Raw genomic sequence first — 21,825 nt, forward strand, 5'->3', positions numbered from 1 at the left:
TGTCAAAGGAGCCATCAGTTGACACAAATCTATTATTCCATTTAGAGCTAGATTGCACTCCCCAAAGGTTCAGTGATTCAGCTGTATAAAAACTTTGCATAACTTACTGTTTGGTTTCAGAAGTGTTGCCCTATGTTATATTTCATAAGCCATCTACAAATAAGAATTTAATATTAGAACAGTTATTGGCAGGTTAATGCAGAAAAGAGGGTTTCCAGAGAAGCAAATGTTCTAGCTCCCATGGCACCATCCCAATATTTGTTTTATATTCCTGAGAGAAAAGAGGAAAGCAGAACAAATGTTAAACCTCCCACACAAAATCCTCAAAGTCACATTGTTCCCCCTAAGACTCCAGTCTTGCTGTCTCTGTCTTGCTGCTTTCTCTGTCAATTTTCCAAATGCTTTTATTGAGAAAGAATAATAATTATAATATTCCAAAGTTTAAGTCAGTGAGTTTTTACTCAGATTAGCTGCATACTCTGTTATTGAAAAATCTTGTACTGTCATTCATCTAATTTGCAGGGTATGATTACCACAGAGAGGCTCATATATATGCTTGTGTAGATGGGTTATTTGCCTAATTATCATCTTTATGGGAAAATTCCTGGTTTGTATCAACAATCTGAGTATTTATTCATAAAAATAATCTCAGTATTTATATCTAAAAAGAAATATTAACTTGTGCAGATTTTTTGTTCTGCACCTTCCAGTGATGTTGTACAGCTTCTGATGTACTGCCACATCCAGTCTGTGGTGTTTGCTTTGCATAATTCCTTGGCCTGAGCAAGAACCTTACCAGAATGCTCAAGAAACTATTATTTTTTATTATTTTTTTTTAAGATTTCAGGTGGGGTTTTTTAAGATTTCAGGTGTTTCTACATCTTTGAGGACAGGAAATGTTATCTAAGTTCCTTTTATCATATCTATTTGTAAATATATTTTCAAGGCCATACAACTTCTCTGATAATGTCAGAAGGGATGCACAGTGAGGTAATTCAAGAAACAGAAAGCAACAAAAGCAATGCAACTAAGTCAATAGTTGAAACACACCTTAGCTTCTCTATGCACACATGGCAATTTTTCTGTTGTCATTTTTTTTTTTTTTTAGATTTTTTTTAGATTTTTTTTTTTTAAATTTTTTTTTTTAGAAACTCAAACCTTCCCTGGACTAAGGGGAGAGGAGGAGGCAGAGCAGCTCTGAAGAGATGCTTTACAGATGTGTTAATTAGACAAAAGGGATGCTTAAAAAAATCTACTACAAGAAATCTTTTAGACAGACACAATCTTTGGACCTATGTCCTTTAAAACCTAACCTTGGCACCAAACTTTAAGAACAGTAGTAGTTCCCTGATCCCCTGAGGAACTCAAGCAAAGGACCATACTGAAATATTCCAGATAAATGTTTTTCTGAATTAGAACTCATAAATGTTTTTGGAGTGTTCCCAAGTCATCTACTCTTTCTGCTTTAAAGCTGTTTGCCAGCACCTTATAACCCAATCACAGTTGTTAATTTCACCAGATCTGGTTGCCTCTAATAGCACCCTATACCAAGCTCTTTGCAGTCTGAGGGAGATAACTCCACAGGCTCTATCTGACGGAAATATGTCAGCTGAAGTATAAACCAGTATACACTAACAACTTCATTAGTGCAGGTAATGTGTGATTATTTGTCAAAGCAACCAGAAGTTAGTTTTTAGGAGTATTTTATGTATATTTACAGACTGGACAGACTTTAAAGGCAAGATTATGAAAAGAATCCAGCTTTATACCAATAAAATACAGTTAGGAAAATAATCGTTAGTATTGGAAATCTTCTTTTCTGCATTAACCTTCTGCCAATAACTGTTCTAATATTACATTCTTATTTGTAGATGGCTTATTGAATATAACATAGAGCAACACTTCTGAAACCAAACAGTAAGTTATGCAAAGTTTTTATATAGCTGAATCCATGCAAGATGTAAATGCTCTCAAGATATAAAACAGCAAAATAAATTGTTAAGAAGTGTACTGGAATAATTTACCTTACTTTGTGCCACTTTCACCACTATTCCGTGGAGTTTTTATTTTTGTTTATCGGCTGGACTTTGAAATTAATATCTGGAATTTTACTCCATTTAGAAAATTTCAATTTTTTTATTTGATCCCTTCTTAGACATTGTTGTTTTCAGCCTTTCATTATAAATTGAACTCCTTTAAACTATTTGGCTAATTTGAGACCAGCAGCAAGAAAAAAGACACGTCTGGAGCACTGTCTGTGGTCCTTGCCTGAATCCTGTCATTGTTCATTAGCATGATAGGTCAAACTGGCAAGTAGTTATAAGGAAACAAGCTCTATCCATCCTTACTATATTAGTGCCTCAAGAATCCATGAAGACTTAAAAAGGAATAAAGCAGATTGCACCCTACTTTTTGGTTTGAGTTGATCTGCAGCAATTTAAAGGGTTAAAGGTGTTTTGCTATGACTACTAGTATTATACTGTCCTGGTTTTGTTAAAAAACAAGTTTCTCTTTTAGTGAATTTGCCTATCAGCTAAAGCCTTCATATTAGCTGCATTTTCCTGGAGAACCAGATACACGTTTTGGTAAACATAGCAATGGAATGTGAAGTTGTTGATAAGGATGGATGGACATCTCACAAGAGGGGCAACAAGAAACAGGTGACCAAGAAACTGACCAACTGTGTATAACATTCCGTTCACATGAATACTTCATATAAAAGTGGGAGATCACGAGGAGCTCGTCCCTTTTTTCCCTTTGGCTCATGGCCGATATTAGGAGAGGATCTTGCTAGTCGTCCCTGCGAACTGAGGCCTAGTGAGAGACTGAATCCAGCTCCGGTTGGCTGCAGAGTCCAATCCAGGACTTTGGTTGCCGGCTCTGCAGTTGCTGAGACTTTCAAGATTGGTTTTGTATATTTTGTATTATTTTCTCTATTCTTATTATCAGCATTAGTAAAACATTTTTAATTTTTCCAACTCTCTTCTCTCTGTCCTTCTTTTCCTCTCAATCGCCTGTCCTTAGTGGGAAGGGGGGAGAGGGAGGGGCAAAAAGGGGAAGCGGGGGGAGAGGAGGTTAACAATACATCTGCCAGGGTTTTATTGTCACCCTGCAATCATAAACCTTCGACATATACTCAAGTTTGGGCATTCCAATGGAAATGCTATTTCCCCTTTCAACTTGTATGAAGATGATAAAAAGTTGGAAACTTCTTACTAGAGAGTTTATCTTGGCAACAGCAGAAATGCTCTATGGCAGCGTGACTAGTAAAAGACAATGCAGGGTAGTGACAGTCAGTGCTAGAAATTCTGTAGAGAAATCACACCACCAAGCATCCTAATTCTTGTCTTTTGGTGAAAGTGGACAAGAGTAGCACAGACCACTGCTGTTCCCTGAATTACTTAGGAGACACACTAAATATAAACAAATGTTGACTAGTGGTATGTCCTCTGAACACACTTTAAGAGGATACATAAAATAAAAATCACAGGTAAGAAAATTGAGGCAACTAAAAGTTAATCAACTTGTCCAGAAATGCATGCAGAGGATGTCAGAGCAAAGATGCAATAGTGGATTTCTTTACGCGGCATAAAACAAAGCCAACAAAAGGATTATGATTTAAGTGTACTTTTTATTAAGTAAAAGGAGAGAATTATTCCAAAGTATATATTTTGTACTTAATGGAGAGAGTACCACAGTTTTATATATTATACAATGATTTTATTTACTCAAGTCTACCCAGAAGACTTCACTGGACCTTCAAGCATTGTTCTACTAAAGGCTCATTATATAAGAAATACAACTTCAACTGGCTTGAAGTTAAGCAAAGAAATGCTTCTTTAATTAACTTATTTAATGATCTTCATTCTTTTTCCTTTATACTTAGAGATGATCCTTAGAGAATTCAATGTGCCATCATTAAAATTTGTAGACAAAGCAATTTTGTCTCAGACTCAGTAGTTTTGACACATAACCCCAGACACCTGATTTAAAATCGGTGCATCTACGTCCTCATTCTTTATCAAATTACCCGACTCCTCATCAACTTCGTTCTTTTCAACTCTTACAAACACATATATAACATATAAACAAATTAAAGAAACACAAATCCTCTGCTGACTTGCTTTAAAATCATTGTATTGTTCTCAGTGTCTGACCTTTTCTCTTCCTCCCCTGGGTTCTCATCTCTGTCTAAACTGAACATTATTAAGTGCAACACTGCACTGACGGTGAGCCATGGAAACAGGATCATTTGAAATGAATTGTGTATTTCCACAGGTCTAAAGTTTCAGTTATTTAACGTTTAAGATTAATTTTGGAAAAATCACTGTCTTTGTATAACTTCCTGTCAATAAATTGGGTAATAAAAGCCTTCCTGCTTCAACCTCCTCTCCTCCAATTTTGAAAATCATGTCATAGGATCTAGATCAGAAATGAACACTTTTAACTGCTTGGAAAAATGTTAGTCACAGAAACATCTCATAAAATTAGCAGTGCTCAGCTTAGCAAAGTGTCTACACTTGCTTTTTGCAAGTAAAACCCGAAGATTTTACTTTGCTATTTCAGGATGACTTAACTGTTACAAAATCCCACATTCCACGCCCTTTAACATGCTGTGCTGAAAATCTTTGCCTTCACTGTGCTCAAAATTTCATCATCTATGCTTAGAGTGACCTAGATTCAAGATGTTTTTCTAAATCCACCACCCAGTGGTTAAAATGGTTAAACTACAGTACATAATAACTTCTGCTATGGTATGGAAAACACAGTTTCTAATCTTTGGATCAAATCCTGCAGCAGGTTCTTTTTATTTGCAAAACAATATATATGCCAGAATCTCTCTGTAACGCTAAGCAGAGAAATTCTATAGTGTTGCATTGTATTACAGCTAACATTACATTTTGAAAAGCGATTTTGACTGCAGCAAAGTGTCGCTTGTTAGGGCTTTTGAAACTTTCAATTAGTGTTCGCGTTCTCACGTGACTTCCTAAAACTCAAGGATTCGTGCTTGCCATCTAGTGGCTTTGAGCTGAATTAGAAGCAATCTATTAACGGCAATGTAGAAATTTGTGCGTGTGCTAAAAGATGGTTGTTTTAATTTATGGCTTATGTTTGAAAAGAAAATAATTGTTCTGGAATTGTACCTGAACTATTACCTCCATATAACTATTAACTATACAGGGAAAGAAAACAGAAGGTTAATGCATGGCCACCGAGCCTCCTGTTAAAAAAACAGCCACAGTTAATTGCATTTGAGCATGTGATTGACTTGCACTGGCTGAGGGACAGGGTTACCCTCAGGACTCTTCATATCCAATGTGTCCTTCCTTATAGCAGTCCTGGAAATCCATAAGACAATCCAAGCAGAGAACAAACCTTCTCCATCTGCATCAACATAAATTTTTTACCTGTTTGCAGAAAAGGGCTAAATAAGATTCCACAGTGGCTGATATGACCATCTATTTGTTCTGCAGAAAATATGCATACTTCAGAGTAGATGGTCATTAAATACAAGATGGAAACAGTTCAGTCTAGAACCTCCCAAGCACCCTCTTCCAGCTGAATCACCCAACACTCAGGGTGTAGTGAGGCTCTGCATTTTATGTTCTTTGCCTAGTTTCATTTATTTTGTAGTTTGGGGTATAAAGGAATGTATATTCAACAAAAGGAGGGGAAAATACTTCCCTCCAAGACAAATACAACCTGTTTCAAGGTGATTAATTTCAAAGATACATAGTCTTTAGAATTTGTGTTGAACTAAATGACAAAAATATCCAAAATGTCCATACTATGCAGGGAATGCAGGGCAGTACTTTATACACAACTTGAAAACAAGGAGAAATAAGCCTCCCTCATTGTGTGAGTTTTCTTTCTAGAATTACAACCTAAAATACATCACTCATCAGAATTAGTTGACTAAAATTTTAATAAAAGATTAAACTATTGTCAGCTGTAGCACAAATCCATGCATTATTAACAGAAAAATTACATGTACTAAAAATGGTCTATAAATTCTGCTCAACTCTCAGAATACCAGTGTGTCCTATTTGGAGTAGAAATCCTCAAAATATCTACAAAATTCTAAGAAAAAGGTAAACTACATGGCTGAAGACAAGGATACTATCTCAGGTGAAGGAATGAGAAGGAGTAAATTGCAGGAACAGCTGGTCTTCACAGTTTTTATAGCCTTGATACAATCAATGAGTCTACAGAAAGGTCAAACAAGCAGTGCTAGTACAGTCTCCTTTCAAAGCAGAGGAAATGTTTCAACATACCCTCAATGAAACATACACAAACACTTGCAGTTTGTGGAGCCTCTACAGTTTTCAAAGAACCTCAAATCAGACCAGAAGGTAATGACATGCTTTTGCATTAACATGGAGGTACTCCATTATCTATTACATGGAGCATCAAGAAAAGACACACAGAATAATATATGCCTGTACTGAAAGAATACTTACAGTCTCTAAATCCCTTTATGTTAAAAGCAATAAATCCACAAGAGACTAGAATCTGTCTAAAATTTTGTCTTTCAGTAGTCTTCCCATACCTGGCTTTTATGGCAGTTTCTTGCATGTACCAGTATTCCAAAACAACACTTGTGGGAAAAATAAGAGTACACAATTGCAAATGATGCAATTTGATACAATCTTCTTTGACCTACACTTTTTTTTTTTTTTTTTTTTTTTTTTTTAGGGGGGAGGGTGTGGATAGGGACTAATATTTATTATTTTCAAAAGTAATATGATGAAGAGACACGTAAGCAAGCTTAAAAAAGAAGTGCATTTTACGTAAGTATAGATGCCATAAAAAAATTTACTAGCACTTGACAAGTTCCGTGCAACTTTTTAATGCACAGTTTATAGCGTTCATCAATAAAACTCATGACAAAATCTTTTCTCTCATGAATGTATGGTATAACGTTGATTTAAAAATACACAGAAGTTGACTGCAGATAAAATACTTGTAAATACAAAAGAAAGTTGACAGTTTTGTAACCAATATTAGATAGGATATGTAGTTACAATATAGAAGTTGACTCTGTTCCTTTTAAGAAATGGATGCATACATTTCCTGGCTCTTGCAATACAATGCATTTTTCTCCACAGATGACTTATAACTTTTATGTCATATTCATAAAACAAAAAAAAAGCCAAACTTAATGCATTTTAAAGAACCTTTCTTACACACTGTAGTTGCTCTTCAGTGAGAAAACATGGTCCCTCCAGTTTGCATCCTTGCAACATCACAAAGTAGTAGTATTACAAAATGCAATTAAGTGATCTCTTGATTTTAAACTTTTGAATCTGATGTAGTTAAAAAAAAAGTAATACTTGACATTAAGTTTCAAGATAAATAGATGTCAGGTCTTGGCCACCACTGAGGACTTTGAATCCTTCCCAGTTTCATGTTTTTTATTTCAGAAGCAATAACAAATAGTAAATTTATGGCAGAAGATCCAGAGGCCTAGTTCCTATTGCTATTAAAAATATAAAAGAATCAGAAGTATAGAAACTGATGCATGGATAGAAAGTTAAGAAACAAGGACTAGAAGTCTGCCCACTTTTAATAACTGTAAAAGATGAACAGTAACTTTTAACACAATTTTTTTTGCAATCCTCTTATTGGCATTTGAAATAAAGCTTTTGAAAAATATGCTGTAATAATTCTTAATTGTTTATTAATGAATGTTTTGAAAAAACTATATTAGGCATTCCAGGTTTTTAAGGTGTTGACAATTGATTTTACAGAAGCTGCACAGTTTATATGAAAAATACATAGTTTTCAGTGTTAACAACACAGATAACTGCAAAACAGTAGAGGGTCACACACAGTCTGCAAGTTTCTTTCTTTCTTCGAATTGCCTGTCTACTGCAAGTGAAAGAGCCTGAAGAAATGTTGTCATTGTAACGTTGGGGGACTGAAAATAAGAGAACATTTTGTTAGTCATACTACAGCAACAGGCATACATAATAATTTACATACAAATCACAGTATTTCATAGAGAAATATTTGACTGCCATGTTACAAAACTTTCAAAATGCAACAAACCAGAAAACTGCAGGTTTATTTTAAACCAGCTAGCACTGTAAAGTCAAAGTCAAACTATGCAAAGTCTTAGATCAATTACTATTATTGTGCATATGCTTCAAAATGTTTTTTAACAATTCAACATTATTTATAAAGTGACAGAGGGTTTTTCTTCAGCCAGAAATTATCAGAGAACCAATATTAATGTTCTGTCACAACATTTAATTAAAAGTAGAATGCTGTTGGACAGGTCAATTCCACCCATCTTTTTCACTCTCGTTTTAAATTATAGGCAGCATAAAATTGTTTCAGACTACAAAGCTGCAGAAACAGTGCAATTCAGATTAAAGGGGGGTTTAGGTCCAATCTTTTACTTCAGGCAGTGTCCAAATGTCTCCCTACCTGTCTCAAAACCAAACCAAAATTTAATTAATAGAATAAGCTTACCTGAATGTAATAAACTTACTTGAATATAAAGTGCATGTGCTAGGAAAGGAAGTTTTCTCAGGACTCTGCCACTAAGGCCTTCACTTCTTCTATAGTAAAATAGAGACAAGTGCTGATTAAATACTAAGTATCCACTCTTAAAAGAAGAGCTTTCCTTTTTCTATGTTTCTCTTATTAATTGCTGTAAAAAAACTCAAATCACAATTCAGCAGGCCACCTGCAGCACTTTTAGCAGAAGTAGGAAATGAACAGACAACTTCAGCCTATGAAAGGCTATACAGTAGAGAAAAGCAAGCAAGGGTACAGAAATAGCTTAGTCACATTTGCCTGCCAAAGCTTCCTTGATGCCCATAACATCACTGTGGCACAGCTCATTAATTTGGAGGAATGTCTACACTGAAAGGGTGTGCTACAGATATTATCTTCCATCCACTCTTAAAAGGACTTGAAAAGTTTATTTTGAAAGCTAGTCCTCAGCTCTACTGCTTATCTCCTTCTTTCCCCCAACTTACACACAGCTTCCTTTACCTTACCTCCTTGATATATGCTTCTGTCCCCTTCAAGCACCACCTGTGTATGTAGAACCCAAAACTCTCTGCCTGGAAAAACTTACTTCTGCTTCACTCCCTACTGGTTAAGTTTGCATACTTCAGGAACAGAAGGAAAACATACTTTCCTGACTTTATGAATGTTATTTTGTTTCATAGGCACCAGCACTTTGGAAAAAAACTACTGCTTGATATTGTGAATATAAATTTTTATTGTTTCAAGAATTGTTACACTGCAGTGAAAAACTATTTGGTCTACTAGCATACTCAGCAAATCGTAACACTGTCCATTTACACTTCACTCCCTTCCTCTTTGCTTCTGTTCACTTACATCTTGATGCTAAAAACTGACTTAGTAGATTGCAAGGCATTCCAAGGCACTTTTTTAGCAGGAATTAAGGCCAATGCTCTTTCCACTAAACTGCATTACAATCCACTGAAACTTACAGCTAATCCAGCCAGCAATTTGTCAAGAGAACTTCAAAGGGCAGAGCAGAAACCAGAAGCAGTACTTAGACAAGCCAGATCTGAGACTAATTGTTGGCAAACCCTGATTGCCTCCACTTTTTGTAACCTGAAAGGCTTTGCACTAACCCTAACAGAAAAATATCAAAATGTTTCAGAACTTTAGTTCTTATGAAATTTCATCACTTTCACACATCATTCCACAACTCATTTTATTTATATATATATATATATATATATATATATATATATATACACACACACACACATATATGATAAGTAGAATTTCAGAATCTTACCTTGAGATTTCTTTTAGTATAAGGCTTAACCTTGACACATTATTTTCTATGAAGCCTATCATCTCTAGCTCTCTGAGTGTCAGCAGCTGCTGTCGAGGATATATTATTTGACACTAGAAAGAAGAGTTATACACTGTTGTATGAAAAAATTAAATATGTTCAAAATTAAATGCTACAGTAAGAGTGAAAATATTTGTGTGGATTTATTATTTAGGAAGTATTATTAAAATGTCAAATATATTAAAATAGGACATTTCACAATGTAGCTTTCATAATATTACCTTCATCAGTTCTTCCAAGCAAGAAAGGTATATTCTAAATATTGCTGCAGTGGATGGAGGTCCAATGTATTGCTTTATGTCAGCCCTGTCTACAAAGGCCACGTCGATTTTCTCCGTAATATTTGAAGTAGTCAGGATAACTACATTGGGATGCCTTCAAGACAAAAGCAGATTTTCAGATCACATACAGAAGAATTAACTCCTTTTGTGACTGGCAGATCGATACCTTCCTTCTTATGACTCAAACCATATTATCTAATAGTCACATCATACTTGTCAGCCAGAAATTAAATTATCTGAAGCTCTTGGCCAATTATCACCTACCTATTTCAATGCATAATCTCCTTCAGCTTTTTCTCAAGTGTCCATAGTTTCTCTAACCCTATTTTAGAAGTGAATATACGTTAACTATCTAGAGCCTACTGGGACAGCTTCTGCCACAAAAAAAATATGAAAAGAAGGCTCATAAATTTGAACCTTTAATCTACATGTTTTCCATTTAAATTCAGTACAAAGTATATAGTTTAATGGGCAATGGGACACATTCTAACTGCGGGTGACATTGGAGTGAGCTTAAAAGAGAAATAACATCTCCTTCCTCTAACAAATACTGCAAGAACATTCATAACCATAGCTAATATTAGATGAAGTCTGTGAACTTGTACATATGAATAAGCCACTTTTAATTAGCCGCAAGACAGGGCGAATAAAGCCAACTATCCCCAAAAAGGGGCAGGAAGTGGCAGAAATAAAAGAAGATAAACCCATAAAATAAATTAAAAAATAAGATAAATCCAGCAGGTAAAGTGGACCAAGAATCGAAGATTGCTTCTACGCCATGTGTTGTGCACCTCTGACATCCAGAAGCTGTAAACAATGAATGAATTCTTCATTGATCTCATTCTTGTCTCTCCAAGCAGATATCACGACCATTTGTCCTGTATCTCTGCCTAGCTTCAAAGGAAGTATACCATCTGTAGATCTGATTTCAAGATCACTCAGTTACACACAAAATATTCTGTTGGATTACTCCTATCTCATTTCACAACTAGCACCATTAACAAAGAATAGTTCACTAACCAATTTGGTTTAGTATTCCAAGTAGGAATTAAGATTTAGCAGGAATCCTGAAATTGTCAATTACATTTTACTGTTGCAGTAATATGATTTTACCTTTTAATCTGATCTATTTGTGTCAGTACAGCATTCACCACACGAATAGCATCTGAAGGCTCTGTGCCTGCCTTGAAGGCACTGCGGGCTGCTGTGAGGCTTTCTACCTACAAAAAAAACCCAAACTAACCAAAAAAGGAACAAAAAAATATCACCAAATACCAAAAAAGCCCTACAAAAGACTGCAAATGCAGAGCGCTTGCAGCAAGCAAATAACCCAAGCGATATACCTTCAAAACGTTGTGTCTGATATCTAAAACTTCATCTTTAAAATCTTTTGTTAAGTAGGAATTCACATGGAAAGAAAAAGGAATGTCAAGGAAACAAAGTGTAATGAGTGAAATTCCTGTTTAGGCAGCGGAACGGAGGCTGTTTCTCATTTTAATTAAATTTTGGGAGGGGGACACACACAGACACCAGAGTAATAAATACACTGAACTTAAAATGAGCTTCCCCATAGGAATTCCAATATAACAAAGCAGATAAGGTACATACGAAGTTGCTTATGAATGTAAGTCTGAAGAGAATCTAGACAATGAACTCAAACATAATAATGCTCTTCAGAGCTTTACAACTACGTAAGAGCACAATTAATATAAATCTAGGCTACTCTGAAGTTTAAAACAATACTCCACTTGGAAACACACAGTGGCAAGGGAAGTTCTACCAAGATACGTTTTACTTCATTTCCAGCTGGAATATGCCTGTTAAATCACACTGTGTTTCTCCCAAATCTGCAGCAATAAAGATTAAAGTTTACTCTTCTGCAGAAAGTTATGTAACTTGTGAAAAGCATAAATATGCTTTTATTGTTCTTTGTGAATTAGTATTACCACATTTCCCTCCCATCAATTTACTGTTACTTTTTATGTACATCAATGATATTAGAATCATACCTCGTCAATCAGTACAAATACAAGAGCATCTTTGTCATCAATTAACTCTTGAATCTTCTGGAACATCTTGGTTACAAGCTTGCCACTCTGGGAAGACACCATACGCGTATTATTTCCTTATCACACAACTTTCCATGCCTTACCATATTTAAAGATGGAAATACTTGTTTTTTGAAGTAACTTTCTAATATACCTTCTCTTTCAAGATTCACAAACACATTCATTATTCTGATTAATCTGCGGTGTACACACATTTTATGAAACAAGCTCAATAGTAACAGTATAATTTCTAAAACACAAAGTCTACTTAATTGGCTACATCAATACATACCTCAGAAAACCATTTCGAGAAAAGGCTATGGCTGTTTATCTCAATTAACTGTCCATATCTATACCTAAAGTACGAAGGGAAAAAAAATATCAACTCTATTGTAAATAAAATTCAGTGATATTATTCGCTTCTGCAGGTCTCCTTCCTTACATGTCAACTCTGGAATTCTGGGAATTAGTACTTTAAATTACTTACTTTTAAAAACATAATACCTGTTTTGAGTTTGTCATTTCTAGAAATGCATCTCACTAAAAAATTTTATACTAAATTGCTATCAGAATTCCTTCATTAGAACAGGTGTTATTTAAATATAGTTTAAATAACAGTTACCATAATAATGGCCTCATTCTTCTGTTCATGGAAAACTTTGCTCAGTATGGCAAGAAAACATATAAAAGCATGAGGCTTATTTACTTAGCTCTGCATGGATATCCTTAGGACAAAATAACCACACATTATATAGCCCGTGTTTATCATAAATTCAGCTTGGGATAGAGTCAGATCACTCCAATAAGTAAATATTATTCATATTACACCTAGTATTTTATATAACATCTATTTTTTTAATATAAATTTGTAGTTTAAGGCTAACTCTCATTACTTGTCTGATATGCAGACTGACCTCTGGAGACTGTGGCAGACAATCCAAGTACAAAACAAATCGGTTACATAATCACTACTTAATAAAAATAGGCTTTCTTGAACATGAAGATACAAATAGCAGGTTTGATACTCTGTGATCCTTTGTCCTTTATTATTCCTTGGTGTACAATGTGAGCACAAACTAACGACCGGGATTTTACATACCTGGGCACAATTAATTACACATTTTAAAGGCATTAAAATATCCTAACCAGTGTCTCTATCAGATAAATTTTATTGCTAGCCAAGTGCACTACAAAGGAACTATAAACATTAGCACTTAGCACCAGTTACTTGAAATAAAATATTAAATCTTTAGGCTATTGAAAAAGAACAATTAAAAATAGTAAACAAAAGTGAAAAACTTCCAAATATGGTCACCTGTGTGACAGTCGAATTGCCAGCTTTTGAGCCAATGCTTTACAGAGGGAGGTTTTGCCAGTTCCAGGAGGGCCTGGTTTGAAATCAAATCCATACATTACACAGAATCTGCAACATGTCAACGACATGCAACTTATCTTTAACTGTTGTATTTCATTACAGCACTAATTGCAGAATAAAATGCAGCAGACAATAATTGTAAATACCAGAGTATTTTCAGAAGATTGCTTACCCCACTACAGTCCTAGAGCTGAGCTTTGAATTTATATAATTTTCAATTAGTATAGTTAGTGTAATGGCTTATATGCAGACACCATAAAGTTAAAATATTCAACAGCAACAGAAGCAGAGTGTATCACCCTAGCAGGGATGACACTTACTAGCATTCTCAAAAATCAGTGTTATGCTTAAACTTATATCTTCCTGAAACAAACTCTTCTAACATGCAATACAGAAACACATCATGCCCAGTGTGATCAGCTGTCCACTTTTTCAGAAATCTCTACCTTGGGGCAAACCAGAGCATCTTAGGAAGTATGCTCTGGGACAAACCTTTTGGATCTGGTTTGACACACTATGGGAGAGCCACACAGACTTTCTCCAAACAGACAAGAACAAGAATAGTTAAACACAGTATGAATGTATAGACGATGTGTGAGTGATAAACAAACTGATAACATCAACGAGATGACAGTGCTTTCATTCAAAGCCAGTACTGCCATTTTAGCACAAGTGTATTTTACACCACAACAGCTGTGGATTACCCAGTATTAACTTCTTTATGATCACAATAATGAGTTTATTACTAACATTAAGTATATGTATCATAAATATATTAACAGTCTTTTAGACAAACAAAAACATCCTGCAGCTTCTAACTGATAAATAGCAATAACTTAAGTATAACCAACGCTCATAACAAACATTTCCACTATGACCTTTTTGTTTTTTAATACCAGTCTTGATGACAAAATTGTGATTAAACAATGGCAAGCTGTATTTTGCAAGAAAATCAATTCAGTTGATGTGACCTCGTTTACGGTATAATCTCCAGAATAAGCTAAGACCGACTGAAGATTACAGCTTCACTAAAATAGTACAATAACAACTAAATTAGCAAAAGTACTGCCGTCACACTTGGCAACAAATCACACAGTGTTAAAAATACAACACACAAACTGATTTCCTCATTTCCTCAAAAGTTTTTATAAATCTATAACAAATTTTTAATACTGCAATAGGACTGTAACTAATACATAGCTCCTAATGTCCTAATTTCCATTATTTTTGCACTTTATCTAAAACAAGCAATAATACAACCTAAAAATGAAAATTAAAAAAACAAATATTGTCCCTAGATTATCAATTGCAGGAATTTAAATTCCCGCAAAACATAGTGCATGTGAACTTTGATTTGATTCTGACATTACATTTGATCTAAATGCATATTATGGAGAGAATCTTTTGGATCATCTAATCTCACTACACAGAAGTGCGATACAAGTTTTTCCAGAAGGAAGGTATAAACAGATAGACAATGAATCTACTTGACTTAAGACAGATCATTTTTACCATGCAGCAAAACAACTCTGTTCCACGATATCAGGTTGCTGTCAACATTTTTGTCAGAAAACAGTAATGTTGTCGCCACATAATCAAGTAACTAATTGAAGAGAAGAAAAAGAAACACACAATTAGAGACATATCAGCAAATACACTTACAAATAGAAGCGATCTCCTAATTGTGCCCATCAAGTACTCTTAACAAAAAAAAGAACTGGCCTCACGTCTTTTAGCCACAGGCAAATTTTCTTTCTGTAAAGATTGGAAATTTATTTCCTTTCTGTCCTCAAGAAAGAGAATAGCATGTACTAGGCACAAATGGAGTTTCAGAACTTTTCCATGAATAAATTAAATGCTTTAAGGAAGTGACATTATTTTTATTTTCCATTGTCCAACTTATAGCGTGTCTTTAAAACACAAGCTGCCCAAGCACAGAGAGTCAAAGACTCAGACTCCAGGTCCTGCTTAGATGTTGTACAGCTATACAGTTGTTGAGTTTGTTGTAGTAAACCCACCAAACAAAGCATCTCCTGTCACACTTTAGTTCCTTTCTGCTGAAACATTTGTATCAGCTACTGTAAGGAATTTGTAGATTGGTCATCCTTCCAAATAAGGTAAGTTGCTTGTACTTCCCTGAATGCTTGCTTTTAAACATAATGCTACTTCCTTTTAGAACTAAAGTTAGGAAGCAGAGAAATCTTTCAGCAAAACGAATATGAACTTCAGGTGCAACTCTATACTGATTATTACCTATAATAAGACCTGAATAACAGCATATTATTTTCTGTTTCTATTACCTGTAATATGCTGTTGATCCATATGCGTTAAGAAGACAACAAAATAGCCTTCCTGCAATATCTCATGCCCAAGATGGAGCAATTACACAACAGCAAAAAAACCCCTGCGCTTCATCCAGCACATTGTTCAATATTATATTGACACTGACTGTACTATTTTGAAAATTCAGAGCAACTATTTCACAGTCTGCAGAACTCAACCATATCCAGCCAGGTCCATGGTTTAAAGAATAAACATTCACCACAATCACTTTTACAGAAGTTATGGAGTTATAATTTTAGTCATTAAAAGCTACCACTTCTTTCTACCAACACACACTTCAAGTCAACAGCGAGCAACTTGCTGTTAATTAGTACATCAGTAAGTCTAATTAGTCTTGTCATTTCACAGATGATTTGGAAAGCAGTTCCATAAATTAGGCAAATGTTGATGTGTTAACTGATGTTTACCTTATAAATGAAAAAGTACAATCACTGGATATTTTGCTTTACTATAGATAAGTCTTTATAGTTAAGTCTTTTTAAGTGAGAATACTGTATCTATGGTATCATAAACAAGTTAATGAACACTTTTAGTGATTTACTTTCTTCAGTTAGCTTACTGCAAGGTAACAAGAGCACTACAAGTACAGCTGATAGCAATACACTTCTCTTTTAGGGACAGCAAGCCACCAAAATTGCCTTATCCTTAAAAAACCTCAAACCAAAGACGCAACAGATCTTTTGAGGCCTATACAGTGGAGAAATAGAGAACTGATTTTGAAGAATGCTGCATACATTTTTTCTAAGTCTCTTTGAAGTTGTTGTTTTTTTTTTCCCATCAATTTTATTCTCCCCTTCTAGAAAAACATGCAATTAATGAGCCTTAAAACAAGGTGCCGGATTTTAATAAAGTGCATTTCTACCCTATTCTACAGAACATTCATTGGTTACTTCATGCAGGCTGATGAATATGTCTAAAGCAAAAGTGAAAATCTTCTGAGAAGTTTTAAGTTGCTACCAAAACAACATCTTCAGCTGTTAAACTTCTAGTTTCTTTAAAATAAGCCAATGCATATGACGAAATTCTTTATAATTTGTGGCATAAGCATTACTGAACCTAGTTTCACAGGGAAACTCAGATTTTTTTTTTTGCAGAGCTGACTTCACAGTAGTACATACTGATATAAGTCTGAGGTATGATGTTTAATCTCCAAATGCAAGCTCTACCTTAAGTGTACACCAGAGAAGTATGTAGCTATCAAAAGTTATATCAAGATTTTTTGAGCTGGTGATTTCCAAATAATGTCTCCATGGGATGCAGCAAGCTTCAAACAGGCTACATTTCAACTCTTATTTCTCCTCAAGCAATTGTAACTGTTATTCATTTTCAACTTACATGCGATTTTACTTCAATGTCATATATAAGACTTTCCCAAAGGCCATGGAATTCAGCTGCAAAAGCAATATATTATATACCTGTTTAGGATAAATTAATATGGGAATTTGTACCATTGCAACACAAAGCAGTTTTCAAATTTTTCTCAACTGAAATTAAGGGTTAAGAACAGATATACAAGAGCAATTAAAATATATGGAAAAAAACATGGGTTATTTTTCTCAAAATCCAAACACTACTTTCTAACAGACAGATTCAGCAGTTTCACAACTTCTTTTTCCTCAAACAATTATGAGGAGAAAGTAATGTTCTTAACACTGAAAGGAAAAATATCATTCTTTCCACCCTCAACAGGGGATGTACCCTACATTTCCCCAGGATATAGAGCTATGAAAATTTGGGGTGGGAGGAAGGTTCTAAGCCAAATTTTTCATTCAGGTTTTTTTTTTTTTTTTTTTTTTTTTTTTTGTGTGTTGTTGTTTCTAACATCAACATGTAAGGGTTAAAAAAAATCATGCTGAATGATGCATAAAAAACTAAAGCTGTGGTTTGGGTGTCACTCACTTCTAGAAGTTAGTTTATAGCTTTCAGCACAGAAAATACAGACTGAACTATTATAAACGAGAGTAATATGGGAATAATCTCAAAGTATCTGATTGAATTATTCCCAAAGAGAACCGTAATGGATAGTTATGCTTTTCCAACAGACAAAGAGCAAGAAATGTCTCAGAATCACTCTCTCTTTGAGCTTAAGCTCACACCTGTACTTCTCCTTCCAGGCGCAGATTCCACCTTCCCCAAGAATCAGGCAGTAACAAGCAGACCACGCTCTGTTGCAGAGCGATGGCTTAATCTTTTCAGAACACACTCTGAGGACTTTAAACCTCTTTAGTTTGTTTGCTTGTTCCAAATATAAAAGCAGTACTGTCCTGGAGACTGGAAGCCAGTATGGGCTCTGGAAAATTAATGTTTAGAATTATTAATTTCTTGTGTGTGTCCAAATAAATATTTGGAATATGGCCTGTAGAGTTAAAAATTTACTTGTTTCTGACTATGACTATACATTTTATTCCACAAGACCAGTTATTTCCAGACATCCACAAGTATCACAGAAATAAATGACATGTTGTGGAATGACTTGTAGTAGTTCAGTCAAAACCAGAAAGAAGAATGTCCAAATACATTGATTTCATTGACAAAGGACAAAGTTAAACAATATACAGCTACAATACCTTTAACAGTAACCCTATAAACACTCTTAGCATTTTCAAGATCTTCTTTCTTTGTAATTGCTCTAGACCTTCCAGAAATATCACATAGGTACCTGCTGGTAGCACCCAGTGGTTAGCTGCAATGATATCCTCATTCTCTTCTTCCAGGTTTTCAGAGCTCGGTCCTTCTTCATTCAGATGAAAAATATGAAGAGAAAGACTGCTTTTGCCCAAGTCAATAGGCTAGAATGGACATTGAAAGACTTTAAATACATCGTATTTCTCACTCAAAGCTAATTACAACATAAGAAAGTTACAGTTCTCAGCTGCCATTCAGCTTTGAAGCCTGCTACTTCTGTTTGACACTTTACTAAGGGGTGCAGGCCCAAAAACTTAGCCACCTTTTCTTGGTTATACCAGTTGGCCTAATAAAAGATACTACATCACCCTATAAACCTTGTCTTGCTTATGTCCTCAGGCTACCACTACCCTACGCACCACTAGCTCACGGGCATTTGAACAGAGCTATAAATTCTTAACTGTGAATACCTGTCTGTCCTTCAGGTTCAGCTCTGTATCCACAATTGACACGGACTGCACATTGCTGTTAAGGAAACTATCATCAAACTCTGTCCACTTGTAATCACCAAACACGATGTTATGTCTGTTCAACAGCTTTAAGACACCCATCCTGATATCTTCTTTTTTGGCCGTGCTAACAAGAAAAAAACAGCATTATTTTTGGCATTGACATCTATAAGGAAGCATGAACTAATATCACAGTGCTTTATTTCATACACTAAGCTGAAATACACACACACAAAAAAAGCCCAACAAAAAACACACAGAAAAAACCCCAAACAAACCCTCCCCCTCAAAAAAAAATCCTAAAACCCACTCAAGCCCCCACCACATTCTGCTGAAAAAAAATCATATCAAATTCAAATTCAGTTTGTTTGCAAAAGCAAAACTATTGACACCCGGTTTTAATTTGTGCATTAAAACATACAAGCCAAAGAATAATACTTGCTCTGTTTGCAGTCATATCAGGGGAGATGGAACAACACAGCTCTAATATTTCAAGAATAGACATCAGTTATGCTATCTGACTGTTTTTCACAAGGAAAAAAAAAAAAGCAAAACTCATAACCAAGCTATGAGACTGACTTAGCTTGGAAAGTTCTAATATGCTTTCATGTCCGAGGACAGCTGATACCTCAGGATGGGGACATGCTATAAGAAGAATTCCAGTACAAGAGACAAAGACTACAGAGAAAGGAATAGTATTTTAAGATTTCAGAAAGGCTTTAATTTTGCACCTTCAGTGATGCATTCCCAGTGCAAATTCCCAGTTCCTTCTAAGTCTGATAAAAGAGAGCAGTGGATATTTTACACTTTGACTTTATCAACACCCTGGACACACTCTTTCATAGTATACAGATAGCCAAACTGGTAAGATAAGGACTGGATAAATGGACAAGCTGGCTGGACTGTCCAGCTCAAAGGGTTGTGATTAATAATTAAGACTAGGCTAAGCTGCCAGTAGGTTGGGTGGGGAAAGGTGGGGTGTTGCTTTCAATATTGGGGCTAACACTGTTTTTACATCTCCATTTATAGCCTGGACAACGGGATGGAAAACAACTGCAACAAGTTTATGAATAACACCAAAGCAAGGCAAGCTGTTGGTATTCTAGAAAGCAGGGCTGCCAATCAGAGGGACCTCTGTAGATTGGAGATATGATTTGACAGGGACCTCCTGAAGTTCAACAAAAGTAAATGTGCGATACTGTCTCTCCATCTACTGCCCAGACAACTGAATGAAAAGTAGCTTAGCACAAAAGGACACAGGGGTACTGGTGGACAAGGCGGCAATGAGTCAGCAGTGTGCCCTGGGTACAGATAAGGCCAACTTTATTTTAGGCTGTGCTAGCAAGGGTGCAAACATCGCTGAAAGAGATTCTTTCCATCTACCAGCTGTTTGCGAGACCACATCTGGAGTATTGTGTGTAGTTTTAGGCCTTACCATATGAGAGACAGTGATATACTGGAGCAACTCCAGAATTATGGGCACCAACTTGATTACGAGACTTGGGTGACATGACACACAAGGAGCAGCTGGGAGAAATGGGTTGGTTCAAACTTATGAAGAGATACCTGTGTGGAAACTCATGGGAGAGTACAGAGAAGGCAGAGCAGAGTGCTGTGCACTCTCGTAGGTGCACAGCACAAGGACAAAAGGCAACAGACACAAGTTGCAGCAAGTAAAGTTTCGATCAGAGAGACCTGCTTGATTTCTGAAGAACCTCCACGTGTATTTTAACACTGTTGCACAGGTCTGGAAGTGCTTGTTTCAAATCCCCAGCAGCTTCGTCCATTCTTCTCGCTCCTGAAAGGAAAGCGACTCCGAGAAGTGGGCTGTCAGCGACCGTTACGTTCCAAAGGCACAACCAGCCCTTCCCGGCACGGGAGACACCGTGTCCAGTCCGCGTGCACCCCACCCACCGCGGGAACAAACCATTCTCTCTCTCCCTTCCTCCCTCGCGACACCGGACAGAGCACCGGTCGCGAGCACACTCGCGCGCACAGAAGGTCCGCCCCCGGGCCCCACGGTGCGGACAGGACATCACCTCACGCCACAGAGCCCACCTCAGGAACGGACCGCTGCGATCGAGACACGAGTCCCGCCAGGAAGCAGAAGGACCAGGCAGCTCCTCTGTCCTCTCAGCACTCTGGCTGCTGCAAGGGCTGCAGCCGCCTCCGCCGCACAAAGAACAGAAAAGACGCCACTCGAACGCTGACGCACTGGGACACTGCTGCCGCCTTTTTGTAAAAGGCGGGAGGGCGGGGCAGCAGAAGCCTGGCCCCCTCCCCGTGACCGGGATCTTCCTCCGCGGCAGGCGGAAGGGCTCCTGCCGTCGTCTGCGCTTCCGGTGAGGGCTGAGGAGGTGCTGCGGCAGTCGGCTCTGCTATGGGGAAGAAGCACAAGAAACACAAAGCAGAGAAAACGGAATGGCGCTCGGCCTCCGCCGTCGCGTACAGTGGTAAGAACTGGAGGCGGTACAGAGCGGGGGGATCCGTCTTTGTACCCGTGGACGCGTCTACATTCTTCCCCCTGTGGCTGTCGGCAGGACCCGGTGTCCCTTCGTCGGCTGGGTCGCGACAGGGCGGTTGCGGGGAGAGGCACTTGTCTGGATGCGTGAGCTATCGGCAGCGGGCGAGCGCCCCGGGGCTGAGTCGCTGATGGCTGTCCCGTTGTCGAGGGTCGAGATGAAGGACGGTGGTGCCTTGCCGGGCTGCGGGGCGGGCCGCGGCGGGGAAGATGAGGCGGGAGGTGGCGCGGAGCCAGCGCTGGTACATAGGTGTCGGGGTGGGGGGGGGCTGG

At 36.9% G+C, this 21,825-nt stretch overlaps 2 protein-coding genes across 20 annotated transcripts in view; one reads left to right on the forward strand and one right to left on the reverse strand.

Annotated features, from left to right (window-relative positions):
- Positions 1-6,796: 6,796 nt before the first annotated feature.
- TRIP13 (thyroid hormone receptor interactor 13) lies at positions 6,797-21,409 on the reverse strand. Of its 4 annotated transcripts, none has more exons than XM_005510182.3 (14): positions 21,090-21,409; positions 20,727-20,829; positions 18,993-19,158; positions 18,557-18,686; positions 17,233-17,288; positions 15,067-15,157; positions 13,495-13,567; positions 12,472-12,535; positions 12,141-12,227; positions 11,245-11,351; positions 10,072-10,225; positions 9,791-9,903; positions 8,498-8,567; positions 6,835-7,921 (listed from the first exon to the last, which is right to left on the reverse strand). In XM_005510182.3, exons 2-14 carry the CDS (start codon positions 20,816-20,818, stop codon positions 7,826-7,828), a joined length of 1,299 nt encoding a protein of 432 aa, XP_005510239.1. In that variant the 5' UTR covers positions 20,819-20,829; positions 21,090-21,409; the 3' UTR covers positions 6,835-7,825. The 4 variants fall into 4 exon arrangements, with proteins under 4 accessions (XP_064908288.1, XP_005510239.1, XP_021153735.1 ...); XM_021298060.2 differs by having other exon boundaries at positions 21,071-21,320; XM_065052216.1 differs by having other exon boundaries at positions 6,797-7,921; positions 8,498-8,590; positions 20,727-21,264.
- BRD9 (bromodomain containing 9) overlaps positions 21,286-21,825 on the forward strand; it is a 32,469-nt gene continuing 31,929 nt past the window's right edge. For 10 of the 16 annotated variants that reach the window (XR_010470227.1, XR_010470228.1, XR_010470226.1 and 7 more), the window contains exon 1: positions 21,286-21,484. Coding sequence is in view for 12 of the 16 variants with exons in the window: in XM_065052210.1 (XP_064908282.1) it covers positions 21,412-21,484 (73 nt within the window). In the remaining 4 variants the exon portion in view is untranslated. The remainder of the gene's footprint in view (positions 21,485-21,825) is intronic. The other 6 variants (XR_010470225.1, XM_065052209.1, XM_065052211.1 and 3 more) reach the window with 2 other exon arrangements.

The sequence above is a fragment of the Columba livia genome, chromosome 2 (assembly GCF_036013475.1).
Source record: "Columba livia isolate bColLiv1 breed racing homer chromosome 2, bColLiv1.pat.W.v2, whole genome shotgun sequence".
Taxonomy (NCBI): domain Eukaryota; kingdom Metazoa; phylum Chordata; class Aves; order Columbiformes; family Columbidae; genus Columba; species Columba livia.

Excerpts from the sequence above, each read along its gene's own strand:
- TRIP13 (XM_065052215.1), bottom strand. The coding sequence starts at position 21,067 with ATGTCCTGTCCGCACCGTGGGGCCCGGGGGCGGACCTTCTGTGCGCGC. Across the intron at positions 13,568-15,066 it reads CAGAGTTGTTTTGCTGCATG|GCCCTCCTGGAACTGGCAAA; the intron begins GTAAAAATGATC and ends ATTTCAAACCAG. Across the intron at positions 12,536-13,494 it reads GCAATTCGACTGTCACACAG|GTATAGATATGGACAGTTAA; the intron begins GTGACCATATTT and ends TTCGTACTTTAG.